The following is a 14,306-nucleotide window of genomic DNA, read 5'->3' as shown; positions in this document are numbered from 1 at the left end:
ATACAGTACGGCTCAATACACACAATTGTTAAGGTCATGCAGACCAGAGAAAGACTTTCGTCTTGTTTACATCAGGGGTCCCCCATGTTCAATTCATAATGAATTGTAAGGTAAGGGTACAACTTGCACCGTGCAATCCATTCTTTGTGGATCTAGCCCACAGTATTTCTGACACTGGGAATACATTCCCTGAGATTCATAGATGTCCCTAGAATCAGATACCAAGAACATGCAAATGGACCATATTAAAAAAAAGTCTGTAAATGTGTATTCAATGGAATGAATGATACAAAAAATTATTATACAAAAAAATTTATAATTTTTTTTTTTGTAATTAATTTTGAGGTTAATTTTCATAACGCGATAATTTGCTGTGTAATTAATTAATCTAATTAACGCGATAAACTGACAGCCCTAGTATTTATCAACACGGAGGAGCGTAGGACCCGTGTACGCACGGTTGATAAATCCCAATATTTCTGTGCGTACACACATTCTAAATGATGTGCTTACGTACGAACATAGAACACTTTCTAAGAATTGTTGATAAATGAGGGCCCAGGTCTCTCACTGCGCCTCCTCACTGCGCCCCCTGGTGGTCTCTCACTGCGCCCCCTGGTGGTCTCTCACTGAGCCTCCTCACTGCGCCCCCCTGGTGGTCTCTCACTGCGCCCCCTGGTGGTCTCTCACTGAGCCTCACTGCGCCACCTGGTGGTCTCTCACTGAGCCTCGCTGCGCCCCCTGGTGGTCTCTCACTGAGCCTTGCTGCGCCCCCTGGTGGTCTCTCACTGCGCCCCCCTCACTGTGCCCCCTGGTGGTCTCTCACTGCGCCCCCTCACTGTGCCCCCTGGTGGTCTTTCACTGAGCTGTGCCCCCTGGCCGTAGTGATCGTAACAGTCATGTGATCATAGCGGTCATGTGATCATAGCGGTCATGTGATCATAGCGGTCATGTGATCATAGCGGTCCATCACCTCTGTGGAGAAGCAGGTGATATCCGGAGCCTCACCTTTGGTGAGCGTGTGAATCCCCAGCTTGACGTGAGAGAAGTTTCCACAGCCGATCTCCCCACGCACCTTGTAGAACCCGATCCTTCTGCCCACCGTGAGCTCGCGGACCACCCTGTCAGCAATCAGAAACACGCTTTAACCCTTGTGCCTCCTTAGGCATAACAAAAATATTGTTTGTTTCCTGTAGGTTGTCAGTTAAGGCATGGGTAGGTAGGGAATTTATTTTATTTTATTTTTTTATTTTATTCTTTCCCACGGCGACTATGGATAGGGAATTTCTTTATTTAATTAAAATGTTCACAACAACATGGATGCATGTACTCTGCCAGCATGTTTAATATTTAATATAAAATCGTTTTTTCTTTTTTTTTAAAGGGGAACTATCTTATAAATGGCCTTTTTGAGTGTTTAGCATTGTTTCCTAGCTATGTGAACTTATATTAATATGATCTATGTCTCTAATTCTCATATTGGCGCATTCTTCCAATTCTCCTCTCACAATATTCACCCTCACTGAACTGAGTCATCTGAAAATGTGATGATTTGTGATGTCAGAGAGACACCGCTGCATGATAATGGAGAGGTACAAGATGAGCTCAGGCTCAAAACGGCTTAATATCTTAAGGTAGAAAAATGCTGTTTTTGAGGACTTGATTAGAATTACAAAACAATGAATAAAAAAAATTTAAAAATTACAGAGGTGTTCCATAGACTCACAGGAATTGTGTAAAAGTGCCCAAAATAGTGAAAGAAATAGTAAAATAGTTCCCCTTTAATATATAATTTTTTTTTAAATATAATAGCATAATATAATATTGGGTCGCACCTAAATCGGCAGGGTCGGTCGGCAACCGGAAACAAACAATATTTTTTGTTATGCCTTAGCAACTATTTCCTGTATTTAGCCTTTTTGTGGTGTGTGTGTACAACGGCGGCTGTGTTGATGATTATGTCATGAAATTGGGTCTGTTTGCTTATTTTCCATATATTTACAGAATTTGAGAAGATTATATTTTGAAAACCTCTAAAAAACGACCCCAGTGGTTTATTTCATGCCATTAGGGGTTAGGGTTAGCTCCTTCCACCTCTCATCCTGGTACATTAAGCTCCTCCCACATCTCATCCTGGTGCATTCAGCTCCTCCCACCTCTCGTACTGACACATTAAGCTCCTCCCACCTCTCGTACGGACACATTAAGCTCCTCCCACCTCTCCCTGTGGTACATTAAGCTCCTCCCACCTCTCCATGTGGTACATTAAGCTCCCTCCCACTTCTCATACTGGCACATTAAGCTCCTCCCACCTCTCATCCCGACACATTAAGCTCCTCCCACCCCTCATCCTGACACCTTAAGCTCCTCCCACCTCCCACCATGGTACATTAAGCTCCTCCCACCCGCTCACACTGACACATTAAGCTCATCCCACCTCTCGTCATGACACATTAAGCTCCTCCCACATCTCATCATGACACATTAAGCTCCTCCCACCTCTCATCATGACACATTAAGCCCCTCCCACCTCTCACATGGCACATTTAAGCTCCTCCCACCTCTCGTCCTGACACATTAAGCTCCTCCCACCTCTTGTACTGTACATTAAGCTCCTCCCACCTCTCATCCTGGTACATTAAGCTCCTCCCACCTATCATACTGGTACATTAAGGCTCCTCCCACCTCTCCTGGCAGAGTAAGCGCCTCCCACATCACATTAAGCTCCTCCCACCTCTCATCCTGACACATTAAGTTCCTCCCACCTCTCGTCCTGGTACATCCACGCCGGCAATGGGTTCTGCTGAACCGTTTAAGATCTGGGGTTGGTCGCTTTAAAGCATCATTAAAGAAGTGGGGCCTGGCAGACAGCGCTGCATGCGAGTGTGGAGACCCTGAGCAGACTGTTGACCACATCCTGACCATCTGCCCCCTATACAAACCACCCTCGGAAGCCAGCCTCTTTGATGTGGGACCAGAGTTAAGGGCATGGCTACAAGATACGGAGTTGGACCTCTGACGTTACACGAAAGAAGAACACTTTGAGTGCCAGCGACGAGATTTATCGTTGGTTCATGCCAACCATTGAGTGCCAGCGACGATAAATCTCACGATTTGAATTCATATTTCATCAATCTAGTCTCACGTTAGTGCTGCAAACTCTCTCTGCAAACTCTCTCCCTGTTGTACTGCACCCCATTGGATTAGACTGAATGAAACACATGAGGGGGGGGGGGGGGAGGGGGAATCCAGCTTCCTCATTTTACTTATCGGGCAAGCCACCCGAGGGGATCCAAGTCATTGCCGAGCCGCAAAACAGCATGGAATATATATTCACAGTACCCAGCGCTGGATCAATAAACGCGATCGATATTTGGAATGGCGATCAGGAATTGGAATAATCTTTTTGGAGAACATCTGATCTGAGGTAAGGAATCTATTTTACCAGTCTTAGGATAATCAGAACTTTTTTCACAGAGATATCAGCATGTGCCATATGTGTGTGATCAGGAAATAAGAGATTCGATTTTTCAGCCCGCTTATATAGCGTGCATAAGTACACATATACTATCGATAATCTAGCGTTTATTTGAAAACGATTCATAAATAGGCAGAAAAATTGTGTATTCCAGAATATTCCAGTAAAGGGCGTTTATCACAGAATCTTTATATTTTCTGAAAAACTTTCAACAAAACGAGGGTTTTTCAAAATGGTATAAAACGGAAATGAACTGATTAAAAAACAATCCGTTTCGACAATGTTGACCGCAAACAAGTCATTGATAAGCGACGGCCAGATTAGACACATAGCCATAATTTAAGACATAGTTTATGCGTTTGCAAATATAAGAGCTCCATCATTGAAGTGGGTGGTGGCATTCAACGGGGGTAAGGTGCACCGCGTGGCTGGTAATCAAAGTGTTAAGCTCCTCCCACCTCTCGTCCTGACACATGTCCAGGTGCAGTCTCTCCAGGGGGGTCAGGCGGCGCGGCGGGGCTCCTCCCTCGTCGTCCGTGTTGACGTCGGAGCTGTCCTGGCGGCTGCAGCGGGTGGTGTAGCTCTGACCTCCGACCCCCACCGTGCCCCCGGCGCCGCCCCCCGAGGCCGAGCCGCTCCCGGACGTGCTGCCCGCGGACCCCCCCCGACCCCTCGGAGCCCCCCGCCACAGCGCCGGCGGCGGGGGGGCCGGTCCCGGCGGGGTGCACGGCCGTCATCCTGCCCAGGACGCCCAGCGTGGGGCCGGCTTTAGCTCATGGTCGCCGGCGGAGGAGGAGGAGGAGGAGGTGGAGGCCTGGAGAGGAGGAGCGAGATGAACAATTAATGAACGAGTGCATTTCTATAGCACCTCTCTGGAGGACACGGATCGCTTACAGCAGGGGGAACTACAGTTTCAAGTTCAAGTTTTATTTGTCACATAGAAGGTAGGGTGTAAAGTACTTGAGTGATTGTACTTTGTTACAATACTTAAGTACTGTTTTGGGGGATTTGTACTTTACTCGAGTATTATTAGGTTTGTATACTTGTACTTTTACCCAATTACATTTCAGAGAAAAAAAAACATACTTTTTACTCCTTACATTTAAAATGCAAACCTACAAAGTACAAAGTACAAATCTCGCAGGTCCAACCATTTTAATTAGTATATTTGTTTCTCTGGCCGAACTAACGTTAATGTTATTAATCCTGTGGCCGCACTTTATATAAAAACAGCCAATCAAATCCCCATCAATGGTAAATTAACCCGCCCATACCCATGCTGATTGGTCCTTGTGCAAGACTAGAAAGCGGGGATCTTTGATTAAACACCTGCTATCAGAAGAATAGACAGTCAGAAAAAGGTTTTTACTTTTACTTTTTAGTACTTAGTACATTTAAAAGTAGAATATTTTTTACTTTTACTCAAGTGTGTTTTTTCTCCCTCTACACTAAATCACTGGGTAACATTATCACGTCTCATGGCTTCTCCTATCATTGTTATGCCGACGATACTCAACTCTTCCTCTCCTTCCCTCCCTCAGATATCCACATCTCTGAGCAGATCTCTGCCTGTCTGTCCGACATCTCCGCCTGGATGACGACCAACCACCTCAAACTGAACCTAAGCAAAACAGAATTGCTCCACCTGCCGGCCAAATCCTCCCCCCTGATCGACCTTTCCATCACAGTCGAGAATGCAGCTGTGACCGCGTCCCCGACCGCCAAGAACCTTGGTGTTGTCCTCGACAACCAGCTGAATTCTCTGCTCACATCGCAGCGACAACCAGAACCTGCAGATTCCTCCTGAGCAACGTCAGAAGGATCCGCCCCTTCCTGACAAAAGAAGCCACACTCCTCCTCGTCATCTCCCGCCTCGACTACTGCAACACACTGCTCGCTGGCCTCCCGGCCACTGCCACTAAGCCTCTTCAACTCATTCACAACGCAGCGGCCCGCCTGATCTCAAACCTACCGAAGTCGGCCCATGTCACCCCACTTCTTAGGGACCTGCACTGGCTCCCCATTGCTGCATGAATCCGCTTCAAGGTCCTCGACCTAGCATACCGTGCGGCGAAGGGAACCGCTCCCGCCTACCTCCGGTCAATGGTCTCTAACTACACACCCTCAAGACCCCTACGCTCTGCATCTTCTGGCCGCCTCAGACCTACTCCTATCCAAGCTCCGGGAGGTTCATCAAAGAGAAGTCGCCTATTCTCAGTCCTTGCCCCACAATGGTGGAATGAACTACCCACCCCAGTTAGGACAGCCGAAACCCGTCCAACACTTCTTCAACCATTATCTGAATTAAAAAGAAAAAAGAAAAAGATATCTAACCCTAACTAACCTTACTAATAAACGAACTACACTGTAGCACTCAACACTTTGATGAACATTGTTACTCAGCTGATAGAGTTGTGCCCTTCCTGATGACTTGTCGTACAGAACTTGTAAGTCGCTTTGGATAAAAGCATCAGCTAAATGACTAAATGTAAATGTAGCCAGATACTCTTTGACCCTAACCCTGCATAGAAGGTAGGAATGAGTTTGACCCTGACACCCTGCATAGAAGGTAGGGATGAGTTTGACCCTGACACCCTGCATAGAAGGTAGGGATGAGTTTGACCCTGACACCCTGCATAGAAGGTAGGGATGAGTTTGACCCTAACCCTGCATAGAAGGTAGGGATGAGGAGACCCTAACCCTGCATAGAAGGATAAGATAAGATATTCCTTTATTGATCCCCTTGGGGGGCATCATAGCAGCATGGGGGAAGGGGGGGTACAGGTAGTAAAAACAACACAAGCTGTGTAAACAAATGTCAATATAATTTACTATCTAACTAACTGAAATATATATTCACAGTATTCACAGTGTCACATAAGGTGCAGTATGCCTAAGGTAGTGTCATTGTCCTCCTTGGGTTCCTATTAGTTCTAGGTCAATGTCTGGCAGCAGTCGCTGCCCACTGTTGTGGAGCCTGATGGCCGCTGGTATGAAGGACTGTCCGAGGCGGTTAGTTGAGTGTCGGGGGGGTATGAGTCTGTGGCTGAACGTGCTTCTCATCTTTTTTTTTTTTTTATCCACTTTTTCTCCCATTTTCTATATTTTCTCCCATCCCAATTTCGTATCATCCAATTCAACCCTCCCCTGTCACGGACGCTGTTTCTTGCCTCCCACAAGCCGGCTGCAATGTGGATTAAGTCATACATAGCACAAGTCCCCTCCGGTACTTGAGGTAACAGCAGTCGCATCTTTTCACCTGCGCAGCTCGATCGCTCAGTGGCTTGACTTGACAACACAGCTACTTGACATTAAACAAAGGGAAAACCGAGGTCATTGTTTTTAATAGTGCCCCCCCGGCCCCCCTCATTGACGCACTTGGTCCCTGGGTCCAAACCTCTCCACCTCTGTCAGGAACCTCGGGGTCATCTTCGACAGCAATTTTTTATTCGACAAACAGGTCAGCGCCGTAGTCAAGAACAGTTTTTACCACCTCAGACTCCTGGCGAAGACAAAGGCATACTTCTCCCAAAGTAACCTAGAGACGGTGATACATGCCTTTGTCACCACTCGCCTCGACTACTGCAATGCCCTCTACACAGGTATCGACAAATCCCTGCTTCGCCGCCTACAACTGGTGCAGAATGCAGCCGCACGCCTCCTCACCAAAACAAAAAAACATGAGCACATCAGCCCAGTTTTGGCCTCGCTCCACTGGCTACCTGTTCGTTTTAGAATAGATTTTAAACTAGCGCTAAATGTTTTTAAATCACTAAATGGCACGGCTCCTCCCTATCTATCCGAGCTCTTGCACCGCCACACCCCCCACGATCCCTCAGATCAGCTGACCAGCTGCTATTGGTGGTGCCTAGAACTAGGCTCAAGACTAGAGGAGACAGAGCCTTCTCCACCGCAGCGCCTAGATTGTGGAACAGCCTCCCCCTCAGTGTACGGGCTGCCCAGACCGTGCAGGCTTTTAAATCACTGTTAAAAACGTACCTGTTCTCCTTGGCCTCCCCCCCCCCCCCCCCCCACTTAATCACCACTAGACCCCTGGCCCTTCTATCCTCTTTGTTTTACTGTGTCCTACCTGTTTTTATTACTTTCATTGCTTTACTGTGTTTTAATCTTATATCTTGCATCATATTATTTTGTTTTTATCAACCTGCCTGTGAAGCACTTTGGTGCCAGCTGCCGCTGCCTTGAAATGTGCTATACAAATCAAATTTACTTGACTTGACTTGGGACAGCTCTGCCGTAAACACTGGAAATAAGTTCGGTTACTATGTCCACACGCAACCAATGCAACTGGGATGCGCCCAAAACTCCACCCTGGACTCCGGTTTTCAAAGACCACGGTTGCAGTGTTCCAAAAACCCGGTTGCGTGTGGACGAACAGTGCAACCGCGCACATTAAAGTGGAGATGAAGCAGTGAACAATGTGATCCTAGTTTGTTTGTTGTGTACCTTGTGTAAGACAGGGTCCTATAATAAAATGTGAAATCCTGCTTATTTGTCTGAAAAATCAAATATAATTTCCCTGTTTTCACCATGGGCGGCGCCATTTTGTTGCTGACGTCACGGTGTTGGTTTGGTGTATACACTGTGGGTTAGCTGCATAGTAAACATGGTCTGTCGGGTCAGTCAAATGTTGCCTACCAAACAACGGGACCGCGTGGTTCTTTTTGTATTGCTCCTGGCTGTTCAAACTAATTTTACCGTGTGAAAAAGAGGAAAGTTGGTTCATTTCCACAAACTACCAGTGAAAAAAACAGTGTTGTTGGCATGTTGGCTCAGGCTGGCTGCACTCAGGCGGCGCGATCAGCCTGTTGGACAGGGAATGAAGATCTGCAGCGAACACTTCATTGCCTCGGATTATGTTGTTGGGGGTGGGAGGTTTGTCAGGAAGACCACTATCAGCTGAAGCCTGATGCGGTTCCGGCGTTAGCTCTCGGGAGCGATGGCTAGCTAGTTAGCACCAGTCGGGGACCGGTGTTAGCAACCGGGAGCGATGGCTAGCTAGTTACCACCAGCCGGGGACCGGCGTTAGCTCTCGGGAGCGATGGCTAGCTAGTTAGCACCAGCCGGGGACCGGTGTTAGCAACCGGGAGCGATGGCACCAGCCGGGGACCGGCGTTAGCTCTCGGGAGCGATGGCTAGCTAGTTAGCACCAGCCGGGGACCGGCGTTAGCTCTCGGGAGCGATGGCTAGCTAGTTAGCACCAGCCGGGGACCGGTGTTAGCAACCGGGAGCGATGGCTAGCGTTACCACCAGCCGGGGACCGGCGTTAGCAACCGGGAGCGATGGCTAGCTAGTTAGCACCAGCCGGGGACCGGTGTTAGCAACCGGGAGCGATGGCACCAGCCGGGGACCGGCGTTAGCTCTCGGGAGCGATGGCTAGCTAGTTAGCACCAGCCGGGGACCGGCGTTAGCTCTCAGGAGCGATGGCTAGCTAGTTAGCACCAGCCGGGGACCGGTGTTAGCAACCGGGAGCGATGGCTAGCGTTACCACCAGCCGGGGACCGGCGTTAGCAACCGGGAGCGATGGCTAGCTAGTTAGCACCAGCCGGGGACCGGCGTTAGCTCTCGGGAGCGATGGCTAGCTAGTTAGCACCAGCCGGGGACCGGTGTTAGCAAACGGGAGCGATGGCTAGCTAGTTAGCACCAGCCGGGGACCGGTGTTAGCAACCGGGAGCGATGGCTAGCGTTACCACCAGCCGGGGACCGGCGTTAGCAACCGGGAGCGATGGCTAGCTAGTTAGCACCAGCCGGGGACCGGTGTTAGCAACCGGGAGCGATGGCACCAGCCGGGGACCGGCGTTAGCTCTCGGGAGCGATGGCTAGCTAGTTAGCACCAGCCGGGGACCGGCGTTAGCTCTCAGGAGCGATGGCTAGCTAGTTAGCACCAGCCGGGGACCGGTGTTAGCAACCGGGAGCGATGGCTAGCGTTACCACCAGCCGGGGACCGGCGTTAGCTCTCGGGAGCGATGGCTAGCTAGTTAGCACCAGCCGGGGACCGGCGTTAGCTCTCGGGAGCGATGGCTAGCTAGTTAGCACCAGCCGGGGACCGGTGTTAGCAACCGGGAGCGATGGCTAGCGTTACCACCAGCCGGGGACCGGCGTTAGCAACCGGGAGCGATGGCTAGCTAGTTAGCACCAGCCGGGGACCGGTGTTAGCAACCGGGAGCGATGGCACCAGCCGGGGACCGGCGTTAGCTCTCGGGAGCGATGGCTAGCTAGTTAGCACCAGCCGGGGACCGGCGTTAGCTCTCAGGAGCGATGGCTAGCTAGTTAGCACCAGCCGGGGACCGGTGTTAGCAACCGGGAGCGATGGCTAGCGTTACCACCAGCCGGGGACCGGCGTTAGCAACCGGGAGCGATGGCTAGCTAGTTAGCACCAGCCGGGGACCGGTGTTAGCAACCGGGAGCGATGGCACCAGCCGGGGACCGGCGTTAGCTCTCGGGAGCGATGGCTAGCTAGTTAGCACCAGCCGGGGACCGGCGTTAGCTCTCGGGAGCGATGGCTAGCTAGTTACCACCAGCCGGGGATTGGCGTTAGCTCTCGGGAGCGATGGCTAGGTTGCTAACGCCGGTCCCCGGCTGGTGCCATTGCTCCCGGTTGCTAACACCGGTACCCGGCTGGTGCTAACTAGCTAGCCATCGCTCCCGAGGATAGGATGGGTTTTATTTTTGCAATGTTATGGAGTTGAAAAAAGCTGGATTTGACAACGGAGAACGGAGTTTACCTGTTTGTCAAATTTAAAAGCAGAGTCAAAGATGACCCCAAGGCTGACCTAAGCTATCTGTGATGAGCTAGGTAGATTTGGGAGGACCAAACAGAATGATTTCCGTTTTCTTTTCATTTAGTTGAAGGAAATTGTGAGACATCCATGATTTTATGTCCTCAATGCAGGCTCTCAGATTGTCGAGGTTGGAGGTATTATTGGGTTTTAGGGGAAGATATAATTGTGTGTCATCAGCGTAAAAATGGTATGAGATAATAGCTTCTGAATGATTTCAGCTAGGGGGTAGGCCTGGGCGGTATCATAATTTTCACACCATTATACCTTGATTACCTAATACCCCGGTGTACGGTATATGACGGTATGACTTTCATTTTCATCAGCGGGGGGGGGGGGGGGGGGGGGCAACCCGTGTTACCAAGTAAACAAATCGCGGAGATGGCCAGTTAGCCCGCAGCATCAGAGTGCTACTATCATTAGCTCTCAGAATGGAGCCACTAGCCAGAAGCCCGCAGCATCCTAGTAATACTAACGTTAACTCTCAGAATGGTAGCCAGGAGCCCCGCAGCACCATAGTACTAGTAACGTTAGTATTGTGTATTCAAAAACGCACCGGACTGCGACGTAACGTTTTACCGTTTATTTGCTTGTTCCACCAGTCCACAACAACACACACTCTCGTTACCACAACGCTTTACGGTATTTTCACAGCACTGTCGCAACATTACCGTAAAGCGTGACCACCGTTGTGATACACATACACAACAGTTAGCTCTCAGAACAGCCAGTTAGCCCGCAGCACCAGGCAGCAATGGTAAGTGTGTCTCGACTCTAATTTAATTTCCAGTGAAGCGGGGTTTCCCCTCCTCCTCCTGTGTGTGTAGACAACCAGCTCTGCGGCTCGCTCCACTAGTGACTGAGGACTGGTCTCGCCCTCTGCTGGCGCGTGTGTGCAGTGCACTACAACCAACCACTGTTAAAACTCCATTTCACTGTAATATAAACTGAAACGGATCTTGTGATTTTGACGGTATTGGTTTTCAATACCGTCGGGATTTCTAAATACCTTGGTATACCTTAATACCGTCATACCGCCCAAGCCTACTAGGGGGAGCATGTATATGGAAAATAGTATTGGGGCCCGTTTGGAGCCTTGCAGGACGCCATAAGGGAGACCGGCTACAGTAGAGGAGTGGCCACCTATGCTGACTGAGAATGTTCTCAGACTAAAAAGGGAAGCAAACCAGTTTAGGGTCACCCCACCTATACCCAGCCGGCATTCAAGACGATCGAGCAGAATATCTATCTATCCACATCTGTCTGTACATACACTGCATAAATCCCTACTATATCTATATCTGTACATATCCCTTACCTACTCTTACTAGTTACACTGCTGGCCAGTATGGCTTACTACCTGTCTACTGTCTTTACGACTACTGTCTTTAGTGTGGTAATTCTGAGTGGATTTACACTATTCTCTAAAAATAAGTGTGGTAATTCTGAGTGAATTTAAACTATTCTCTAAAAACAAGTGTGGTAATTCTGAGTGGATTTACGCTTTATGGAAGTAAACACATTTCCGTTACAGTCCAATGAACACCTGTTTTTTTTTTATCAATTTTTTTTATTATTAATTACATGAAACAAGACAACACAATAACCACAGTAACAAAAAACATAACTCCACAGGAAAATAACAAACAATAATAATACAGAATAACAAATTATAAAGACAAAAAAGAAAAAGAAACAGCGTCCAACCTATCAAATATAGATGGCAACTTCAATAACAAAAATGTCTTCAAACATGCCAACCTTTCACCACCTTTACAAAGTGGAGTGACTGAAAAGATTGTTTACGAGAGTGTTGCCGCAGGTTTACTGTAGATAGCCTAGGTCCCTTACACATGTTCAAGACTGCTAAACTCGCAGAAGGTAAAGTGTAAGAAGAAAGAGGATCTTCCTCCAAGTTGGTTGACAGGTCAATCAGTCTGCCAATATTAGTCCCTTGGGGAGATGGCATGTGAATTGACAAATAGCGCAGAATAGCTAAATATCAACCCCCCCCTAAAATCCCCCCAGTCAAAGTTAAGAAGGACAAGACAAAAAACAAGACAGACAAGACATTTCCTCCATCCCCTCCCATGAGACCGCCGGACCCCCCCGATCAAGCACCCCAACCCCGCTCAGCCGCACACGGCGGTCCTTACCTTCTCAGCTGCTGCGAACCACAGGTCAATGCCAGCCTGTCCTACCCCAATCACCCGCACCGTGGATATCTCAAGATAAATCACATCCAACAATGTTAGGGACCAGTTAAACACTGTAAGCTTCTCAGGCTCCTTCCATCTCATTGCTATTAGCTTCTTCGCTGCTGTGACGCCCGCTAGGACAACCCTTTTCAGTTGTACGGACGCGGGTAGTGTCGTTATATCGTTCAGGAGTAGCGTAACAGCTGTAAATGGGATAGTTAAGCCACACAGATCTGAAAGTTTGTCCGTTATTGACGTGCCACTGGTGGGCAATCCCAATACATATGCATATAAGTGCCAGTGGCCTTTTGAGAGCACAAAGTGCACCGAGAGTCGGCTATCAGTCCCATAGCAAATAACTTCCTAGGTGTAAGATAGGTCCTAGGTCCTATGAATATAATTAAAATTAATCTGCTGGTGATTGGGGTTGCAGGAAGACAATGCCACATTTGCCCAAACATCATCCCAATCAAACTCGGGGTCCAACTCCGGGATATCCACACGCCAGATTGTATCCAATGATACATTTTTATACGTGGATTGAATTAATAGCGTATAAAAGTCTGAGACAAACCCTCTGGAGGTCGTCCTGTCCACTATGAGCCTGAGAAAGGGGTGTGGTTGCAGAGCTTGAGCCCACGTCACGCCATGCGCCCTCAGCGCTGACCTTAGTTGAAGGTAAAGAAAGAAGGACTCGCCGGGAAGATCATAAAATTCTCTTAAGTCCTGAAACGCACGGAGGCCGTTCTTATCATAAATATCCTCCAGAGTATGAACTCCCCTCCTTTGCCATTGAGGAATATTAACCGGCTTGTGCCCAATAAGTAATTGCTGGTTATTAAAAATTGGAGAGTCCAGGTGCCATGGGCATTTAACCCCACACGACTCCTGTACATTACGCCACGTCTGGATCACGTGAGTTATGATCGGTCCATACCTCAGTCGGCATTTCAAAATAGGGACAGTGGAGTACACCACATCCTGCAATCTTAGCGGTGAGACCGCCGCCGCTTCTAAGGAGCGCCAAGATACAGCATCTACAGGGTCTAGCCAGCACATCAGAGGTCTCAGTGAAAAGGACCAGAAATAAAGCTTAATATCAGGGATTGCGAGGCCCCCCATCTTGTTTCCCTACGTTGAGTAGTAGCTCTTTTGATTCTCGGGCGTTTGTTATTCCAGATAAACTTAGATACCATCGATTGTACCTTGCGCCAGTGGTCTATTGGAGGGGGCAGGGGGAGCATTGAGCTAACAAAATGTATCCTAGGCAGGACGTTCATTTTGATTATGGAAGCCCAGGCTTGTAAAGAGTTAGGAAGGGACGACCACCTGTCTAGATCCTGGCGTATTTTATCATAAGTACCCGTGAAGTTGTACTTAGTAGTTTGATTCAGCGTGGGGAATATCTCTATGCCCAAGTATTTAAAATGTTCTACTATGGAGATATCAGCTGGTAGTCGTACCGTCTTGGCCAGCTCATTAAGAGGTAGGCAGGCTGATTTGTTCCAGTTAATCTTAAAGCCTGACATTTTACCAAAGTCGTCGATTATTCCCAATAATTTTGCGGCCGACCGGGAGGGGTCGTCCATGAAAAGCAGCAGGTCATCCGCATAGAGAGCAATTTTGTGTGGAGTATTATTGACCATTATGGGGACGATGTCCTCCGATTGCCTAATAAATTGGGCCAATGGTTCGAGGGAAAGCGCGAACAGTCCTGGGCTCAGAGGACAACCCTGTCTAGAAGATCTGGAGACTGGAAAAAGTGTGGAACAGTTTTTGCCTGTCAGTATCATCGCAGACGGCGAGGCATACAGGACTTTAATCATATGA

At 48.5% G+C, this 14,306-nt stretch overlaps 1 protein-coding gene across 1 annotated transcript in view; it reads right to left on the bottom strand.

Annotated features, from left to right (window-relative positions):
• The window catches only part of nim1ka (NIM1 serine/threonine protein kinase a), a gene marked incomplete at both ends in the record, with an annotated part of 113,555 nt that overhangs the window by 18,951 nt on the left and 80,298 nt on the right, over positions 1-14,306 (bottom strand). The window contains 2 exons of the mRNA XM_084323174.1: positions 1,009-1,121; positions 3,937-4,125. Coding sequence (XP_084179300.1) covers positions 1,009-1,121; positions 3,937-4,125 — 302 coding nt within the window. The remainder of the gene's footprint in view (positions 1-1,008; positions 1,122-3,936; positions 4,126-14,306) is intronic.

The sequence above is a fragment of the Notolepis coatsorum genome, assembly GCF_963971535.1.
Source record: "Notolepis coatsorum genome assembly, chromosome: 10".
NCBI lineage: Eukaryota > Metazoa > Chordata > Actinopteri > Aulopiformes > Paralepididae > Notolepis > Notolepis coatsorum.
The sequence above is the reverse complement of the archived record's forward strand: the minus strand, read 5'-3'. Positions and strand labels throughout refer to the sequence as shown.